This window comes from Aptenodytes forsteri, unplaced genomic scaffold (assembly GCF_000699145.1).
Source record: "Aptenodytes forsteri isolate BGI_AS27 unplaced genomic scaffold, ASM69914v1 Scaffold227, whole genome shotgun sequence".
Lineage (NCBI taxonomy): Eukaryota > Metazoa > Chordata > Aves > Sphenisciformes > Spheniscidae > Aptenodytes > Aptenodytes forsteri.
This window is the reverse complement of record NW_008795365.1, coordinates 2,102,046-2,124,142: the sequence shown is the minus strand read 5'-3', so window position 1 is coordinate 2,124,142 and position 22,097 is coordinate 2,102,046. Positions and strand designations below refer to the sequence as shown.

The following is a 22,097-nucleotide window of genomic DNA, read 5'->3' as shown; positions in this document are numbered from 1 at the left end:
AACAATTTAAGAAGAAAAAAAAAAAAAAAAAAAAAAAATCAGAGGTCTAGAAAAACATGACTTACGGCAAAAGACAGAAAGAACTGGGTTATTAAATCTGGAAGCAAAGAATTGCAGGTCATGGTAATCCAAATAACTGGAAGTTGTTGCAAGGAGGAAATAAATAATATGTTCTCTACACAAAGAATAAATATATAAGAAATGATAGAATTCAACTGCTGCAAAAAAGGACTGGATACTAGGCTGAACACCGGGAAAAGACTGCTAATGGTAGGGCTTGTAAGGCCCGAAAATATATTTGCCAAAGTTTATAACAGAAGGTTGGACAAACATCAGTCGAGAATGGTTTTGGTGTAGTTAAGCCTTTTTTTGGGAAAAGAGAATAGATCAGGTGACCAAAGCTCCTGCCCGCCCTGTTTCCTATGGTTCTGTCATTACAAAGTAAAATGCAATCCGTCAACCTAGGAAATGTCCAAACACTAAGAGTTGCCACTTGAGCTTCAAAGCGAGAGCGGGATCTGAAAGTGATGCACGCCATTTGTATGCAAATGAATTCTCTCATCTCTTTTCTCGAGCCATCACACGTAGTGCCTCCCCTCACCCCCCACTTCTCGCCTCCCCTCCACCTCCATCGCATTAGGCTGGGCAAGTGCAAAACACGGCAACTTTCCCTCTCCCAGCAAGCTCTACACATCCTACCACCCTATGCAGGAATAACACAAGTCCTGAAGCATAGTGTCACGTCCCCAAGCGGTACCTTGCTATTAGATCGGAGCCTCTAAATATGCAAAAGCCAACCGTGTGATACAGATCACACATGGGCTTCAAGGGGTACCAAGGGGAGGGTTACATCCTCTCCCTCCTACCTCCCCCACCTCCCCAAAGCAAGCCACATGCCAAGGAGAGAAAAATAAAAGCCCCTTACGCTATCCAAAGTGACTTTACATCTCCACAGTAAATTATGCTAATTAATGTGAACTCAACATGGCTCAGGGCTATTCTGAAGGATACAACCCTTTCAGATCCTGTGCTCTGTTCTGAATTATTTCTACACTTGGTCAGAAATTGTCCACAGAAACATTTCTGCATGAGAAAAGGTCTGCGTACCGAAGTGAAGTACTGCCATGCTTCTATATTTTCAAAAACAATTAATTTAGAAAGAAAAAAACCCCTACATTTGATCAAAGCGCGTGGTGAAATATTTTTTGAATTTCAGGTTTTAATTTGAGAAGGAAAAAAGGACTTAACCTAAATGTAATCAAGCTGTTTTGTGAAGAATAAAAATAGTTTCCAGCAGATGTGTCCCATGTAGGAATTTCATATCTTTGAGATTTAAATTCATCAAATTTGGTTTAAATTGATCAATGCATTTGAGAGTTATTAGGGAGAAACTAAACAGACAGTGAGACGGCATAGGTATAATTTCTTTAAGAAGTCAGCTTAAATGTTAAAAATTAAAGAATGTAAATAATATATATTTCAGTAACATATTTCTTCTGTTAAACCAAAAACGTAAAGAATTTTTCTATAGAGTCCAGTTGGCCAGAAAATTGTCCTTGATAAAGAATATAAAACAAACCACTTATTTATCACGTATGCCATAGCCCACCTGGTTTGTCAGCCTGAGTTAAGTACCATTCTAAAACACGAATATATGCAGCCAGAGACCAAGAGCTCAGTGCTTCCTAAAGTAACGAAACCAGATAAAGGAACTTAAATAAAATGTAACTGGTGGAGTAATGGGTGCCCAACGGGATAGTGTTTAGGGTAGCTTGATCATACTAGTCTGCGGACTGATATACATCAGAGGCAACAGGTACTATGAAAGGAGGAAAGAAATGCTCCTGTTTTAGATTATTTTTGTTGAAACTTCTCTGGCATCACAATTTGGTACAGTGCCATTGAATGCATGTTGCTGTGAAGTCATTTTAAGATGGAAATTCGAGATAATTAGAGAAAAAAAAAGGAAAGAAGTATCAACTTTGAGAGTATCTAAAATTCCAATGAATAATGCTCATTGAAAGCATGAATAAACTATATTTTGAGGTAAAAAATCATAAGCTTCAAATACAAAAAGACATCAGACAAGTTAAATATCTAGCATCCCACAAATGGATGGAAGTCACAGTTGCAGTAACAGGGCTCAAAACTCAACAAATCTGCTGGTGCGTTCCATTTCTGACAAAATCAGAACTAAGCAGAAACAGCTCTTTTTACTTGCCTTTTCAAAAAAACTCTGACTGAACAGAGATGCCTATAGAAAGCTATTTCTGGGAAAAATTAACCCCCCCAGATTACCATCTCTTTGAAGCAGAAACTGTCTTTTACTATACACATGTCTAGGCCTATGTGTAGTGCCATGAGATTCCAATTCATAACAAAGGCTTCCAGGCATGCTATAGCACAAAAAAAGCTACATAATGGCAACTAGTAAACAGGAGCCATTGCATGTCCCTAAAAGTACAAGTTCAATAGGACTGCAGAGAGAGACTTATCAGGTAGCTATTGTTTGATTCTAAACAGTAGTTAAAATAGCCTAGTATTAACTTTGAGAACTGCAAAATTTTAATACGTTAGAAATTTGCATTAGAGAGGACAGTCAACAGATTGTAACAAAATCTACCTATTCTAGTTAGATACTAGGTACAAAATCTCAGCGTGTGATCTGTTAAGGTCATAAAGGAGCCTATAGCCTTAAGGTCTTGTTCACAAAGCAGGCAAGCCTGGCAAATACTCAACAAGAAGAACTTCTCAGGACAGGCCTAGGACTCTGCAAAGATGGGCTGCACTTGCAGGCCTTGAAAACACTGTAAGGAGACACCTACAAATGTTCGCTGCTTCACACCAGTAAAATATTTAGGGTTTTCTCCTCAAAGTCGCTTGACTGTCAAGCTCTTACGTTCCTTTCACAGACTTTTTGGAGTTTCCAAGTTCACAAATTCCGCAAAAATAGCGCAGAGTTTGCATTTTCTTTAAATTGATAGATTGCAAAATATGTATAAAGTATTCACAGAGATTTTGTCCCTCAACCAAAGCCATATTTATTTAAAGATGCTCATAAAATTCTGCTAGCCACATCCCAGAAAAGCTCCCGTCTCTTGAATCGGCCTGTTGGAAGGATAATGGGGATAGTTTGCTCACATCCTCTGCCTGAAGATTCTGCAACTGTGTGAACTGAACTTCTGTATCTTGTTCAATTTTTGAATAGTTTTCACAGTCAACATCAAATAATTTGCAAGTTAAATTCAGATATTCATTCTGATATTAATTAGTTGTCCTTCTTCAAAATAGTTCACGGGATGCAATTTCAGTCAAACCACCTCTTTTTTTCAAATTCAAGTAACTCCAGCTGAGTAACAGATTGAGTATGGAACACACAACTTTACCAAATTGATTAATTTGGAAGATGTCAGATATTGTTTACATTATATGAAATTGTATGCCAGTTATAATTGCAATATATGCCAGATATAACAACACTTGTTGTTTTCCAGATGTCCATTTTGTCCTCTGCAGACAGCAGGTATGTTTTTACTAGTATTTAAACAGGCTCAGAGCAGACCTTAAGTGTATGGCAGAAAACCTGACAAACACTCCTCTTAAGACAGACAGAATATACTGCTTCTCACCCCTTCTCTTCAGGGCATTTTGTTTTTGGCTGAACAGGACCTCTGTTTGGCTATGATGCGCCCCTCTATTCAAATATGTAAGCTCTCACGAGCTGTCTTGAAAGCCTCTTACTCCTGTGAAGTGGCTCACTCAGGCCTTTTCTCAAGCTGCATGTCTGCCTTCTTTGCTTTGGGGATCAGGAATTAATTTTTTGTGTGGAGTGAAACTGGCATAATAACAAGATCACTTTCTACCTTTCCTGTTATATAATACAGGCACAGCAGGGTTGAACAGTCATAACGTTTCGTTCTTTTCCATAGAAAATTATGAGTTAAAAGAGAGAATCTTCATGAGTAAAAAGATTTGGGATTTCCTGGGAAACGGTGCAAGATAGAAGAGATTAAATTCTTTGGGAAGTGCAAGGTGAGTTTGGGTGGGGAGGGGTTAAAAGTGAATTAGGCTGAAGCAGGGTTACTCTGACTTATTAGTTTGGTTATATGGTATGAGCCCTGTTGCTTGCACTAGAACCAATTAAAATGCCTAGTATGTGAGAGCGAGGATTAGGCACGTAGCACCCTACCAAAACGTTAAACGAAAAAAGTTAAGCTTGCTTCTTTAATCTGTCCCATGTGTCTGTCCTTCTTTCACCTAAGTGTCCTGCTCAGGCCATTACACATCTCATTACAATGACCTTAGTCTAAGTTAAAATTCACCGTCTGCCGAACTCTATTGATAGCTAAGGTACTGCTGTGAGAACCTACATGCATAAGATTACAGTTCCATAGAATACAGTCTGCACTGGAGCGATACACAGTCTTTTTTGTTTTAAACAACTCAAATGCAGGTATTTAATGAAATTGTCACGTTGAGAGAAAAAGATTTACTCAGATTGAACAGGAAATATAAAAAATTAGTTCCCTTCTCTCACTCCCAGACACACTCCTTCCCACTTGAATGAGTGACAAGAAAAAATTTATTGGTAATGTTCAGTATCCTATAACTTTAAAGATTAGTTCTACTTGTGCTGCAAAGCAAGCACTGTTTACCCTCAGTTCTTTAAATTAGAACTGATCACAACTACAAAAAAAGAAACACTGTACTTTGACATTAATGTTACCTATAACTTTGTCATGCGAAGCGTTCACTCAAGCCATTTTTAGACAACGTCCTTATAAAACAGGTTTTTCTGGTTTTGCTTACCTCTTGGGTTATCACCAATGATACTGGTTTTGCCATTCCAGTACCAGAGCAGCAATGTTGCATCACGCGATCCTGAGAGAATGTAACAATTTCCTCCGATATAGGACTCGGAACGAGCAAGACAGGTTACAACATCCCAGTGACCAAATATTACTTGTATCAGTTTACCTGAAACACACAGAATTGATTGTTTTAAAACTACGCTTTTATTCTAAGGCAAATTAAATACATTATAAAGTATTTTAAAATATTTTCTTTATTAAAATGGTTCCAAAAAGAACTATAGTGGAGAGTACTTTTTTTTTCCTTGATTTGGTGGAAACTTATTTAAAAGTGCAGTAGTCCACACAGTCCATACAAAAAATATTTACAGTCCATAAATATTATACTTTATTCAAAGGCCAATCATGCTAGAAGGGTTTTTTTTATTCTATATGTTTACATTCACTTTACAGACAGGAAACATGATGAGATTCTCTTTTAAGGCAAGTTTAAGGTAAGTTTACTGATGAAAGTAACAGCAAAAATGCAAATCTGATGATGATGTGGGAAACAGAATCAGAAGAAGTTACAGAACATTTAGGAACCAGAAGAAACTGGCAGTGAGAACATATATGTGCGAATAGCAACATGCAGCTTTTGAGCATCTCCTTAAACAGAAAAAAGGAGATTTAGATGAAAAATTACTCTTATACCCAGGTTTTTCCATCACCATTTAAACACTTGCCAATTATTTCAACCAGCATCCTTCCCTTTTAAGAATTTCTGCAATGTTCAGAAAACATCGAAAGACAGACCTGGAAAAAACTCTCTTACCTATTGCATATAGACAAACGCTTGTACCACTGATAAGAGACATAAATGTTAAAAAGAAAGGAAAGCCTAGGCAGTTGAAAATGTGCCATTCAAGAGTCTGTCTAAACATTAATACGACTATTACCTTTTAACCTTAACTAAACAGGACAATATTTTCAGAAACATGTAAATTTGGATGCTCATGCATAGTGGATTTGCACATGGGAGAGGAAACACATGTAAGGTCACCCACAGTAGATCTCTGCCAGACCACCCTGCCAGAGGCTGGCTCCTACACAGCAAACATGTCACGTGTCCTGCTGGTTTCTGGATCTGCCAGCAGCATACGTGATCCTATGAAATGAGAAAGTAAGCACTAAAATCCATCTTACTGGATTTGCTGAAGCCTAGCAACTGCAGATCTTGTAGAGACAGGACAAAAGATAGACACACACATTTCTTATGTGCCTACTTGGCCCATTCAGGTAACATGGACCAGGCCAAATTCTGCATCCAATGACACAAGGAAATGTGATGCCATTAATGTGTGACCTCAGATTCCTCAGCCCAAATGACCATGCATCCAATCTGTGCTTTGGGCTGAATAAAGAATGAGGAAGAACAGAAGGGGAAAAGAGTGATGGCTTTGGAAGGATTAACAACACAGGCCAAAAAAGAAATAGGAAATGCAAACTACTGTACCTGAAATACAATGTTCTGAAAAGTGTTTAAAAGTAATAACTAGAAACATGACAAGTAGTAACACAAATCAGTGTTGGGACTCAAATTAAGCAGATCTTAATAAAATATTTTGGCGCATGAGTTAAAAACGATTAGTCAATCATATAATATGGCTAGTAGGACACATTTCATAGCCCTCTTTCTATGCAGTACAAAGGCATTGTATTCATATCCAGCCACTAAATAACACTAACGGTAACAAAAGACTTAAGGGAGTGGTTCTGAGGAAAGAACAAAAATAATGTCAACAGCCTGATTTATAACAGATCAAAAAGGTAATTGCATTCAAGTGGAGAAAACCAGAAAAAAACAAGAGAAAGGTATGAATATCTACAAAAAAGGGGAATTACTTCCTTCAGTACATGAAGGAAAAATAGAATAACATCATGCAATTTAAAGCAAACCTGTACATCAGATTTAAAATAAAACACTGACAAAACTTATTAGGCAAGTACAATCCTCCAAGAGAAACTGTGAAATGAAGTACTATCACATGACTGGAAGGGGCAAAACCCTGGAATGCACACTTACTGTGCAGATCTACCTTGTATCGGAAAAGAGACTAACTCGGGGATCAAGTCGTTCACTCATCTCTGTGAGCCTGTAATAGTGTTCCATAGTGGCCACCTCTGCACACCAGGGCTTTAATTTGTGCTGCAGGGTCACTTAACTGTCTCAGATGCTGACCAGTCAACAGATTTAGTCAGAAGTTACTGAACTTCACAGCTAGGAGCAGTGAAACGCTCACAGACTACATAACCTCATTTTGGCAACAAGCAAAAACGTCTTACCAGATGTATGTTTTTCCCTGAAAATTCAAGTTGCCAATTACATGGTTTAGATTTGAGAATAATTTAATTATGTGATATATTTTACAGTTGTATAGCCGCAGGTATTCAACTATCTGAGGTGATTTATACTTTTAGAACACAAGTTTATGCTATAAACATTGCTGAGTTATAGAGATCTCTCTTTCAATTATATTCTATGTTTATAGATTCTGTTCTAGAAAACAAACATTTTTCAAGGCTATTTGTTTGACAGTTGTTCGTGTAGTTGCAATGCCTTGTTAGTTTTACTTTGTTACTGTGCAGCTAAGGTTCAATCAATTCCATCAAAACAATAAGCTTTTGCTCTTTCATATTAGTAAAACAAAAAAAATCATTAATCTCGTAAGAGTTCCTCAACTTTTTTGTTTGTTTCTTTAATAAGAGTTGTCCTCTCTATACAGTAATATCAAACTTTACCATATGCACTCAGATATCCCTTTTTGACAGAACAAATTTTCTAGTTAATGTTTTATTTGACAGCTGTGCTACGAATAATTAAAAGAAAAATAAGACTCAAGTCTCTGCGCTACTGAATCTAAAATGCTGTCTAGAAATCATTCCCACTGCTGGAGGAAGGTTTTATTGTGCTTCTGCTATACTAGCCGTGCTGAGAACCCATGATTTATGTTAAAAGTATTTCCTGTTAAAAAAACCCAAACAAACCCAAAATCGAATAGGAAAAAGGTTCCTTTTTTGTGTAAGTGCTAAAATATAATTGAATTCAACACTTGTGATCACTTGCCATTATGCGTTACTGATCACATCATCTTTTTCCCTTGCTGTTCTGCTGATTTCAGAGTATTTCACTACTATATTCTCATTTTAATTCAAAGCAAAATAAACTACATCTGAATTCACTTGATTTAAGCTAGAGTTGCTATATTGACAAAGAGGAGACACACAGCAGACGCAAATCTTCTGCAACTTTTTTGACAACTGTATTTTAGTTTATACTGTAATTAGCTATGGTAGTAACGAGATGCCTGGTGTATCTGACTTACACACAGAGGACATAACTTAATGAGATATTTGTAGTTCAGATTGATACATGACAAAGCTACCAAAATCATACAAGTTCCTTCCATAGGTGTAAAGTAAAATATATCCTTCGACATAAAAGAATTAGTTCTCTATTCGTATAAATCAAGAATATACACTGAATATTTATTACTGCTAGCAACTTTTCTGAAGATCTCCTTTAAATTCAGTTTTATGTAAATTTATTTTCATCAATGAGAAAATTAAACTAAGAAGGGTCTAACAAGATGTCTGTATAATGAACTGTAGGCAGTCAATAGGAAGTAAATGGAACTTCTCCTTTTTACTTAAGGCTTTAAAATTGCAAAAATGACAGATATGCTAAAATATGCCACGCGATCTAGTCTTAACAGATTTTCATTAAAGACCATCCTGTTTTGTTAAACATTTTGGTTTGCCAAGTGTGAAAAACACTATTAACTAATATATTTAAGAAATGATGACAAACATGTAGGATATTCCCTAGGGATTAATAACTTACTGGAAAGCTTGATGGCACACACACATTAACCACACCGGGTCATTAATCCCAAAGAAGTACCTTGCAGTGAGGTCGCTATTCCCATTATAAGATAATGAAAGGGAAAAAATCATACCTATTTTTTTCTGGGGCTCCATGGCTTTTAAATTCCTGTAGCCCTTACACTGAAAGCTTCTTTTCTATTTAGCATGACACATGCATGACTTCAACGGTTTGGATACATGCCAGCTGACAGACTAATTTAACTGCTGCCCATTATATCGATCAGTTTATGTTATATGAAAGAATTCAGTGGCTCCAAATCAATTTTTCTATTATAGCATAGCTTTCAAAGGCTTTCATAAGTATTCTTTCACCAGATTTCAAGACTTCACTTCTGTTCTTATTCTGTGGTGCTTGTCTGTATTTCCTCAAAAAAAAATTCTCTGGTGCTGAAAACAAACCAGAGTTAAATTCAAGTAAGCACTCTAAGAACAATTAATTCTCCTGGTATGCAAAGCTTCACAAAAACTCATTTACTTGTGGAAACTACAGTGTAAGAACAGGCATGCCTGTCATACAGATTTGAAGTGTGATGCTATGGCTAAACAAGAGCTCCTTGTCTTACATTTGCCATCATTCCACAAAAATGGTAGCATACAATACACAGCAGCAGTAGGTAAGAAAAGATTTGACAAATATTATTAATAGGGGAATAAATACATACTCCACTTTCTCCCCCCACTCCCCATTCTTTCTTTATCTGAAACAGTAGGTTGACGATGAACAGAAAAACCTTTTAGGCTATTCGCATATTTTAAAAATACATTACCTGAGTCAGTAGAATAAACTCGGAAACTCTTGTCCCAGAAGCCACAGACCAAGATGTAACGATTATCAGAGGTGATGACAAAACACTGGGAATGTACCTGAATGCTTTGGTCTAAAAGGTCAGTGATTTGCCTTCTGTGCATACCTGTATTGCTGGCTGAACAGAAAGACATGCAAATCGAGAAATTTTAGCATCCACATTCACAGAACAAAAGCACATTTTAGAAACCTACGTTCACACCAAAACTATCCCTCACTGCTGTTACTTGTTTTTTGTGGCAGGGACATTTTCTTTCTACTTTTACTATAAAATGCTCATTACACTTCTGGGAACAATGCTAATTCCTTGTAGTATATATTCTAAAATAGAAGAAATCCCTTCTTTAAGTCAAACGCAGCTGACACATAAATGAAAGATTGCAAAAAGGAATGATACATAAAACTGTAATAAGCTTCCTTCCCCCCTTCTTCTAGTATAGGAAATTAAAAATTAAGAAACAAAGGAAGGCAATGTAATTATAAGACAGTACATATAAATATATGCTGTATAGTGGCTCAAATGCAGCAGACAATGGAATTATGATTTCAAAATCGTACACAAGCTGTATTTCATTGCAAGCGTTGTAATTTAAAAAAAGAATAACTGCAGTAAACATCACTACCATTTCACACTTTTTTGAGCATTGCACAAAAATTAACCAGTTTATCTCCACAATCTCCTTTAGGGTTGAGAGAAAATATTTACCCTCCTTTGATCACCTGCTGTTTTATTTCCCCAGATAATCTTGCATTGTGAACCCACAGAATGGACAGGACTCAATTAATGAACACATTTTTCATATTGTATTTTGTCCTTATTAATTGATGTGTGTGCATATATATATATATGGGTCCCTATAGATATATATCATGAAAATCCTACAACGTAGGCAGAACTTTTAATGTGCTTTGTTCCCAAGGGAACCTGACTCCCATCCCAGGCAAGTAAGTTCTCCTGGGCCCAGGTTTGTCTTCCGACTGCTCTATATATTACTCTATATCAAATCCTTAATTTATTTATGCTTTCACTATGTTTAAAATGTTGACACTGTCTTGTCCATATGGGTAGCAAGTAATTTAGCAAGGTATTGCCACTTGCTCTGCAGGTAACACGTAACGGGGCCTTTCAGACATTGCTGTTTTACATCTTCCTGTGCAACTGGAAAATGAGGACAGCAGGAAACCCTCCTTATGACCGAGACAGCAACAAGATTCCTGCTATAACCATAAAAGTGTGATTTTGTGGTCCTCTTAGGTGCCATTTCTAGGTAAATGTGTCTAGCCACAATTAAAAACCTTTAATATTATCTACATAATTACTTGCTTGTACCCAATGATGCTACTTAACAGTGACAAAGAAAGCCTTAAACCTTTTAAACTACGTCCAATGTAATCACAAGGCTGATTTGAGATCTATTGTATGAAGAGAATATTAAACCATTTTTCAGAACTGTGAACATTAATTTTAAAGGTGTTTATACCAAACAAAAGTCAAAATATTTTGTAAATTAAAGGCAAGCCTGAAAATGGAATTATAATTTTAAAGTTATGAAAAATGCAAATGAAAATAAAAAATTTATTTCCTTCCTAATGTTCTTCACAATATGTAGAAAAATCATCAGACAGGTCCAACGTGATTTTGGGTTTTTTGCTGTGATGTTTATTTATATTTTTAAGATCTACTTGATAGCAGGTTTTAAAGCAGAATATACATTTCCTGCTCCAAACATCTTTTGGATAAAATCTATTTCAGGAAGGGAAGGAGAGTTACAGCACATGTCCTCCTCATTATAAATTCTAAGTATTGCATTATTCAGATGGGAATTGATTTTAAAAACTTTGGAAAAACATTTTAATTTTATCAGCTCTATAAAATGGTTTAATATGCCCACACTGTTCCTGATTTAATTATCAGAGAGCTTACCCGGCAAAATGGCTACACAGCAACAGTCTGTATCTACAGACCAATACAAAGCAGTTCCTCCTGTGATATGCATATTAGTTTTGAAATTAATTCTCACTGGCTGACAGACCTGTCATTCTAACCTATCCAGGCAAATTCATTTTTGCTCTGATTTTTCCATGCTTCTATAATTGGCCACGTCACTTCTTTTTCACTTAAACTACCACCCTGAAATGGACAGTTTAAAAAACAGAGTTAAGTTTGAAGTCTAACAGAATTGGGGGTGGGGGAGGGGAATCCTGTCATCTTTGCTCCTGTGAACTGTCCTACAACCAGTTTATATTTTGGGGTTAGGTTGTTTGAGTTTTTCTTTTTTGATCATGTTTAAGGTTCCATTTGCCATGCTACAGGCTCCTGAATTATAGTCCAAGTATGCACTCCCTGAAGTTGGGTCTGTAATGAAAAAACTGACCAAACTCTAACCATGCTAATAGAAAAATCAGCTCTATATAAACTAATAAACCTCTATAATAAAAAGTCATGAATTGAATCTATTACACTGAGTCGTTAAATAAGAGAGACATTCCTCCACCCCTTTTTAATAAAAGAAAAACATACACAAATTTAACTCGTGATGCTGATCAAAAGATGCAATACCCTTGAAAAATGAATACTAATATCTCAGTACTATAACGGAGTGGGAAATATATTTCAACTTTGAAACCGCTTTGCAATTACACATTAATCCCCTCAGCCTGAACAGCAGGTCTATGAAGAAAGGATTGATCTCCTTTAATGATGAAACCCTGGCACCATGGTTTTATTTTTCACAACACGGTGCAGTTAAGAACCCCACTGTTATTATGAAAATTTCCTCAGCAAAGGAGCTCCATCACATTACCAGTGCACCAATTCATCATAACGTGCCTCGCTCCTGCTCATCAACAAGTCTGAGTGATGAAAAGATCCAATATTATCCTGACAGTACTTCATGCACATTCTCAATCACACATTATTACAGCATCCATATTAATTTTCACTGACACGCGTCCTAGGCCTGTTCAAATTAGGCAAACCAACGAGGGGGAGTTGATGAAATACCAGCATAGCCACAGCTCATTGCATTCCAATTTGCATGCAAATGGTTTATCAGGAAAATTCCATTCCCAGCAACCAGCAAGTGAAAAACAACCGTAATCTACACTTCAGGGCCACCATACAGAGCTTAATGAATCGCAAAGAGAGAAGGAAGTGACAGACCTATGAGAGGATCGATTTCCACTGGCAGCTGGTAAGGCTGGTCTTGTACAGCACCTTGATGAGCTGGAATTCAGGAAAGAAGATTTTTAAAACTCTGCATTTTTTTAATACATGAAGCCACATACATTCTATAAATCAAAGCTATGTCCTTTTTTATTAACTATTCAAGATTCTTCTGCATCAATTGAATTTAAAAAAAAAAAAATTCCAGGTGCTTTCGCAGGCTGCTTATTAAACATTTATTTTAGATTAGTGCTATTCTGAATGTATGCCATCAGCAGCAGCTCCGGTCCTGAGCCATAAGCTCTAGCAGATGCTTTACTGGCAACCTCTCCTGTCGCAACAAAACAAAATTAAGTGGTAAAGAGCACTGAAAACAAAATGTGACAACCATCTGCTGACTGTAGCAAATACTATTTTCCTCTTTACTTTTTAAAGCACTGCTTTGAACAAGTGAAGCACAAAGGACATTTTTTTTTTAAAAGTCAGTTTATGATGCAGACAGGGAAATCTCATAGTCATCCAGTATTTAAGGTTTCATCCATCAACAAAAACCATTTATTTGCAAGTCTGCATAGAAGTTAATATATAATTCTGCCGACCTACATTTCATCTGGGCACCTGGCATACTGGTGAAATGTTTACCTCCTGAATTTTCCTTCAGTGTTAAAAAAAGCCTTTTTTTTTTTTCCCCCAGCCTCACTAAAAACAAACAAGCAAGCGAGCAAACTCTCCCCTCTGCCAACAGCCTACAAGACGTTCTTGGAAGCGGAACAAAAAATAATGGCTGAATACTTACACCTATGATTTTTCTATCTACCGTCCATAGCTTAATATAAAAATTAGTATCAATAGAAGGGTTTCATAAGTAATTGGGAAGTCAAAATTCTGCTGCAATGAAACACTAACGCAGAACGAAACATGAAATTCACGTGACAAAATGGAGGCACCCTGTGGGGTACCAGCGCTATTAGATGTCAACAAAGCCACCAAATTCATATACAAAAGCAGGAATGAGATTTTTAATTACACATCAGTGATAACTGGTCACTTGGCAACTTAACTTTTTTATCATGATGCCTCATTAGTGAAGACAATGCTAAGCCCACAGCAGGAGATATGGAGTAGTAATGATACCTGCACTCTAATCCTAGCAGATCTCATTTTGGTATAAAATTTGAAGGCAACAATAGTGAAGGCTAGTCTCAGGAGTCCATGGCCAGTATCTTAGGTGTAGTACTCCATTAACAGCCTGCAGCTGATCAGTGTGCTCCTCAAAGAGGTGGGTTTTTGTTCCGTTTTGTTTTTGTTTGGTTGGCTTTTGTTTGTCTTGAACTGTAGCTTTTCTTGAGCTCTTTGTAAAGGCAAGACAAGTATGAAATGCGTCTAAATGAAAAAATAGCGACTCAAAAGCTCAGCTTACTGTTCTCCCTTTCAGAGGTGAGGGAAAAACCAAAATCTGAAGATTTTGTTCAACTCAAAACAGTTGATTACTACACTTAATAGTTGGTTGCTTGCTCACAGATCATCAACCAGCAGACTTACAAGGAAATCAAAATCAACTCCTACTACTTTACAACCTCTTCTTTTCCCATGACTGTTGTATGTCCACAAAGGCTATTTTTTAAAAGCCTTGAATATTATACGCCCAAGGTCACACATCCAAGGTATGAAAGGATACTGCCATCCTCCTTTCAAACAAATGTCAAGAGCCCTGTAAATAGTTCTTGCTCACAACTTGTTATCTAGACAAGCCTCCCTTCCCCCCTTCCTTCCCACCTTTCTTTTTAAGCATTTCTTGGGTGGGTGAAATAATACATAGATGTTTATATTTGTAAAACGTTGAGAGGTAATTTGTAAGAATTAGGAAAAAGTGTGGGAGTCATCTGGCTTTTTTCAAAATGTAATCCAGGACCATGGGTCCAGATTTCTTAGTAGGAATTTCAGTGATGTGAGTATCACTCTAGTGCAAATATCTTCTATTTAAGTTATTTGAGTAGAAGCTCTTTTTTCCCTTTCTTGAAAAAGCCTTCAACCAGATTTATTGCATAGCACTGAAATAAACTAGCTTTCATGGCTTGGGCCCGAGACTGTCATAGCCAGGGAAAGGAGGATGAGTGCCTTTAAGATTAAAGAACATTAAAACTGAAAACAGAATGACTATATTCTCAAGTCCAACACATTTTTAAAGGAAAATTAATTGGATTGGTTGCTATGCAAATGGATATGTTGCTTTCCTTTCATATTGACAAATATATAAGCACCTAATAACTTTGAGATATTTAAGTTACAGAAGATACAGACTTCCCATATATTTTTTCTTCTAATAGTCATTGAGTGGGGCTTTAACATCAGAATATGGTGTTCATAATCAACTAGAAAAAGATAGCAGAAAAGATTTCAGGCAAGTTCTACATGTTTTAAAAGTTGTCTTTGACATGATATGGTTCAGGCTTCCATCTGACTGAAAAATAAATTCAAGAGGAAGAGTGTGACTTTATCACAATCAAATAGCGATATACTGTTTTTGTCTTCTTGCATAGTGCCTGATGGCCTGGAAAGCAATATATTGTTGTTACAAACCTTTTGTGTGCTACACATCTTACTACACAATAGTTCAGATTACCTTTTTAAGGAGAAACTAAGACCACATGTGAAGAGCATGCTGTGTCAATGAACTGGACTTGCTCTTCACACTTTAAATTTAAAACAGTTCTGCAACAAATTTTGAAACAGACAACAAAAGTACTGCTTGATGGTAGCGGTTTCTTAGGCTACTTACTTTAATTTACTTACCAGGAAGATTATGCCACTTGTTTACAGCAAATAGCCTATTTGCAGTAACTGTGATCACAGCAGGATTGGCCAGACCAGGCTGGGTGTTGGCTGCTACATGAGTGACAGGGGAGTTAGATGGGAACTTTAGAACCATGATAACGTCCTGTTGAGCTTGGTCTGTGAACATCAACGGACTCTGCAGGAGGAGATACTGTTGAGTGCACACAACAAGAACCCAAATACACGGGAAAAGAAAACATGGGGAGGAGAAAAGAAGACAGGACAAGAGAAGGAAGATTGGATTAAAACACACAAGATCCAACAGCAGCTGCAGTGAAAAGCAAATGCAATAATAGCGGACAGGCTTGTGGAAACAACCATTTTAGGTAGAAAAACCTTCACGCACTATTAATTTGAGGGCCTTGTTGAACACAGGGTGTCTATATACAAACTTTGCTACAGATCACAGCAGATTAAAGTAAAAGTTTCCAATCACCTATCTCTGCCAAAAGAATTCTCCTTCATATCTGCAGAGATAGTATGTCAAGGAGAGCAATGCCAAACTAGGAGGAAACAAAAAAAGTGAGCAAAAGAAATTCCTGCTCCCAGAGATTGTCTCAAGTTGCATTGAATTGGCAGGCTGCAATTCTTTACAAGCCAGATGAGAACATGAAAGCACATTAAAATAAACAGATACACACATACACTAGATATATGTTCTGTATATATTTCTGGTGTACAAAAATAAGATTTATGAATGCAAAGTAGAAGACTTCACTGCAAATGTGTTTCAAAGGACAAACATAATTAAATGCAGTTGTAAAGAATACAAAGTGGACATGATTACAGACATTATCCTGCATTTTTTCTAGAAATACTAAAGGGAGGGAATGAATCCAGACTCTCATTTTCAACATAATATTTTTAGGTTTTAGTTTTTTAATTTAATAAGTTGAAAAGTTTAATAACTTTTTAACTAAGCTCTCTAACAATACTGCGAATGTCAAAACAAAATATTGAGGACTTTAGATCCGGATATCAAACATAAGGAGGAAAAGCAAAACTTAATGGGTTTGTGATTGTGTGGTGTACCTAAAAAAGAGAACTCCACTGAGATGTAGAAATACAACCATCCTAGTCAGCAGTAGCCATATTGCTCTAGTATTTGTAATTTTCTAATAACTGAATTAGAACACTAATAAAGTGTTCTTGGCTATTTTCCACCTGCAATATTTCATTACATATATGTGTACGTAAGTGCATACATTTAATGTATATTTATACAGAACTAATAAAAAAATTAAATACATTTGCATTTTTATTATCACTCCTTTTTAAAAAGTTATTAAGAGTACTTAGAAAAACATATTGCTCTATGAATTCCTATTTACAGTCTTTGCATAAAGGTGTAAATAAAAGCAACTAATAAGCTACCCAGACACCCTTCTGAGCAAGTGGCTAAAAGCCAATCAATATTATGAGTTAATCCTCCCTGGATGCTCATTCAATTAAAGGTGTCAGTAATGCCTCATCTGATGTGGCCTCAATTAAATCCAGCTATCTGATGGTTGAAAACACAAGGGGATACAGCAACAGCAGCAAAACCAGACAAATAGGCAGCCTTCGTGTGACTGCTAATTACTACACCTGGTGTATATTATGGCTTGTGCGCTTAACACAGCACGTGTCAATTCGGCTGTATTCATGCATACATGCACACACATACAGGAAAACAGAAAACTCAGTAAATAATACAACTAGAAATAATTCAAAATTGTGACAGGAAAAACATCTTTACTGTATTTCAGCTCTAGGAATACTACTTTTAAAACCACTTAATATACTGCTATTATAAAATCATGTATTAAAAACCACAAAACTGGTCAAAGCAAGTGGAGAACTAAAGGTTTTTTTCTGTGTGTACCTCAGCCCCAAAAAAACCACAGGAGTTAGAAACAGTTAACTTCATAGAATTTAACTTCTTCCATTACATACTAAATCATACTAATTCAGCGTCATGAAAAATATTATGATAAAACCACACAAACTGCTTCCTGGCATCAAATGTATTTATATAACAATAGGTCTGAGAAACACGTCCACAATCAACTTCTCAAGTTCTTCCTCTTCCTGAAACAAATCCCTCTAAATTAGGGCAAATGCCTAGTGCACGGCACCATGACAGATGGACACACATATGGTGTGTAGCTGTATGATGAGGGCACTTGGGCTCCCCAAAATCCCTGTTAACAGGGCTCTTCTGAAAGAGAGAGCCCCATGGGTTGCACACACAAGTCCTGGCAGTGGTCTGCAGCCCTGGGACACTACGTGGGAGGTGCAATGGGCCAGCAGATCACAAATCAGCACAATCAGCTCTGTCCATCCAGTACATGGGATCCCAGGGCAGGAACATGTCTATAGCACAGCTGTCAGTGTAGTATGTACTGGCTGCAGGGAAGGTGGTGGGGATGGGGGGACAGTCAGCTGAGCAAATCTCATGTACAACACATGACATATTTGAGAAAGGCTAGTAGCTCAGTTTGACAAGAAAGTTTACATTTCTTAGACTCCTATGTCACAAGGTTTGTAAGCTACTTTGGAAACATTTCAGATTTTTGTGTAATTTTTCTAAAACCTTTTGCACTTCAGGTACGTTTTTCATCTAATAACCTTAGTCTGCTTGAGTAGGACATACGTCTTACAGGACATACAAGAAGAAAACGTCTTTTTTTATATTTCAGTGTAAAATGTCCATCTTAACAATAAGGGAATGTAACCTTTTGAAAAACGTGTGAATTAGCAGACCATTTGCTCCACTTGTCAGAGTATCACTTAACATACTTAGTTCTGGATCTATGACAACACAAACGATATTTTAGACCCAAGGACTGCACGCAACATGATATGGAAAGTAATCAGTAATAAAATAATAGTTTGTATAATACAATTATATTAGACACAAGTAGAGGTAAAAGGGAAAGCATGTTAATGCTCACTGCCTGGATTTTATCACCCTAGCTTTACTGCAAAACACATTTAGTCACATTCTTTGCTACGTAAGTTTCAGCTCATGAATTCCTAGTAATCCTGGTTTTAGGGGAAAAGCAATGCCTGGGGGAAAAGACAAGGAAGTTCCACCTCCTAAATCCATGCTTCTTGGGGAATCTGCCAAAGATTAACTAAATTGTCTCCATGATGACTGGCTCTCACCTGTACAGGTATGGTATTAACAAAATCAACTGATGAAGTGTTCTTAGATTACACTGACAAAAAAGGTCTGTACTAGAAATCAATACAATCCTTTCAGCAATAAATAAAATAATAGTTAAGCACTGCATACACTCCCAGTCCTACAAAATCGTAACTCATCTGCCGTTTTTAATAACACAATTCCACGACCACATAAAAAGCAAAGCAAAGTGGCCAGATCTGTAACTTTAAGATAGCAAAGGAAATGAACAAAATGGCAGGTCACAAAGAGTTAACATGGTACTTACCACCTGCATGGCAGAACTTCTTGGAGGATGTGGTTCTATGAGCAGTTGGGAAGGGGTCTGTCCAAAACTTCGTATTTGAGCTTCAACAGCCTGGAAAAGGCACAGGCAGGTTTGCATGTTAAGAGGTGCTAATTACAGGCAATAGAACCATAACTGTCACCTGAAAATGTCATTCCACACTTCTGGCTTGTTTCATGTTGAAAATCAACCCCGTGTGTTCACTGTGGGGCTAAGTGCTTGGCACTGGTACTAAGAATGAGGTAATCATTTTAGTACTGTGGATGCTATTTCCATGAGAAACTCTGCAAAACCTCATCCTGCTCAATGATATTAAACAGAAACAAGCTATTATAATCAGAAACCCTCTTTATTGGCTCCATTTTTCCTTTCTAACACTGGCTTATCCTGTTTGTATCATAACTCAGAAACAAAAGTTAATTTTTAGAAAGTTTCTATAGGTATTAAGAGTGTTCTACTTTCTATTTAAACTCCATTGCTTAGTTTCACAGCAATAACTACAATGAAAGCAACACAGAGCTTTTTTCTTATTTTCCTCTCTATTCAAAAAGAGCAAACAACTTTAGGACGCATTAAACTACCGACAGCAAGACTAATATTAAATGCAGCTAAAGGAGAATGTGAAGATACAATTTTTCAAAAAGTTTCTCTGTATCTTCAGCAACATGCTTTATCACTTTCTTCATAGGGCATCCATGAAAATACCATCTCATGCTTAGTGATTTCTTAAAAATAATTATTCTAAAATGTGTGAACTTATACCTCTTGCCTAGGCATGTCCAACTAGTTTTACATGATGCCACCTATTGGCCCACTGGCTTAAAGATAAAAATCAAGCAGCCAAAATTCAACAAGTTATTTCTTGTCAGCCAGGCCCCTGCACTATCCACAGAAACAGGCTGACACTACAGAAAATCTTAAATCATTCACATTAGATTAAAACTCTTTCATTGTGAGCTAACCTAAGTAAAATTGCCTTGCATTTGCTGTGGGCTAACAGATTGCATATGGACCGGTACTTTAGTTTCTCTGTTGCATGGTGCATTGAGCCCTACATTCTCAAGTGTCGAGTGATGCTGAGTACGAAAGGTGAGGCATTAGCAAGTCCCGCTTTCAAAAGAAGTCCTGAAAATCAGACCCTTCAAAGAAGTGTTTTAAATGGGACGCTTGAACGCTAAAACACAAAATCACTAGCCGCTTTCTAGCTATTAGAACACTGTTTTCTCTCAGAGATTCTTCTTTTTCGTGGTTCAACATACCTTGAGGCTCCTTACACTTATATTTCCTGTTCTATTTTAGCCACCCATTAAAATTTTTGAGACAATGGAATAACACTTATGCTGATCTTATTCTTACAAACAACTATTTTTAGATAATAATAGAGACTATTACTAGGACACACAATGTTCTCCTGTTACAGAAATAACAAAAACAAAAGTAGAATGCACCTGAGGCCTTAAGATCACCAAAAATAATCATCCTCTGATAGGAAACATGCCATCCAAAACACTAGACCTTATTACATTTGGCAGGGCTTTTGAAACATCTGAACTCACCAGAACAGGAGTTGCAATTACTCTGATGGCAGATTCTAACACTCTTGCCCACTCTGGGAAGCATCTTAATCTTCAAAGAACTGGTGAATAAGTAAGTTTATCAAAAAGCTGGCTGAAATCTGATGTACAAACACTGTGATTCAATGAGTACTTTTTGAGGAACAGCAATATCAGATTCATGAAACACTAAAGCTCAGTAAGACCATCAGAGTACCCTTCCTAGTGATGAGACATGCTACATTAAAATTCAAATCTGGGTTTTTGTGCCTCGAGATATCGAGGGAATCACAAGGGCATAGAATTTGTGGTCCCTTAAGACATGAGGCATTAACAAAGCAACCGCATACTGGTCAGCAGCTCTACCCTCTCCATAAAAAGCCGTTAGTTTCAAAACATCCAGATTAAAAAGATTTGCCTACATTTACTTGCAGATTGAGTGGAATATTTTTACTACCAAATGGGAATTTTGCGTTGCATTGAGGGTAGAACCAGAACACAGGAGGAGCAGAATGCAGACAGTCCTGGATGTCAGTTCTTCTGTGCTTGTTAAAATCTTCAGGGCAAATCTACAGTCTATAGGATCTACTAGTTATTTCCTATATTTCCTATAAAATATATACCAAATATATTATTCAAAATTAATAAAATATTCTTGAAGCACAACTCCCATGCGTTTCTTTTAGATCTGAAAATAGAATAGATAAAATGAGGAAAAAATAAGCTTCAGATTTATTAACTTCCTTGTATATTGACTTATGATCAATATGGAAACTTCCATTCCCAAATAGCCCACGTTCAGCATTTAAAGGGAGTCAGAATTTTGTCTTACCCATGAAATCTGGTATGTCCTTTAATTCCCAATGCTACCTCTACACACTATACTCTCTTACATAGTGCCAGTACTAAGAAAAGGAAAATTAAACACAAGATACCACATATTGATGCAGAGCGTTTCAAATACTTCAAATACATCCATCATAACAAGAGCCCAAACTGATGTAGAACAAAAATCAGATGTCGTAATTGCTTTAATCAATGAAAGATCAGCAGTCAGAATGCTATTTTCCACAGTCCAGAGCTCAGAGGAACTCGCCACCTTCCAGCAACATAAAAACTGGAAAAGATACCATTATGATTCCACTGCTTACTCACATACATGATGTTTGTCATTATCACACTCCTAGACCACACAACAGCAGCAGCAGAACAGCTATTTGTCTCCCACCCACCCTCAGTGCAGAAGAGAATCCCTCTGGGATATTAAAAACAAGTATAAAATATTCTACTCGACCCGCAAGTAGATAGTCACTGCCTGTTTTCACATAGTGTTCTGTCAGAACTGGTGAAACTGCTGACCAGTGGGACAATGATTTTGCCAAAGCTTGCCTTAGAGGACCACAAATTCTCTGTTTTCAGTCTTTAACAGACAGTTTCTACATCCATGTTTATGATCTAGCTTGAGTTTGGGATTTACAGTTCCGGCACAAACAAGTCTTTTAGACTCATTAGGTTCCATCTGGTCCTTCAGAAAAATACAAGAGC

The 22,097-nt window shown here is 36.9% G+C and overlaps 1 protein-coding gene across 1 annotated transcript in view; it reads right to left on the bottom strand.

The window, feature by feature from the left end:
- LRBA (LPS responsive beige-like anchor protein) overlaps nucleotides 1–22,097 on the bottom strand; it is a 423,640-nt gene that overhangs the window by 25,609 nt on the left and 375,934 nt on the right. Inside the window, exons 48-52 of the mRNA XM_009280244.2 lie at nucleotides 18,982–19,071; nucleotides 15,503–15,680; nucleotides 12,707–12,769; nucleotides 9,506–9,661; nucleotides 4,810–4,977 (exon numbers count right to left, since the gene is read on the bottom strand). Of these exons, the coding sequence (XP_009278519.1) occupies nucleotides 4,810–4,977; nucleotides 9,506–9,661; nucleotides 12,707–12,769; nucleotides 15,503–15,680; nucleotides 18,982–19,071 (655 nt within the window). The remainder of the gene's footprint in view (nucleotides 1–4,809; nucleotides 4,978–9,505; nucleotides 9,662–12,706; nucleotides 12,770–15,502; nucleotides 15,681–18,981; nucleotides 19,072–22,097) is intronic.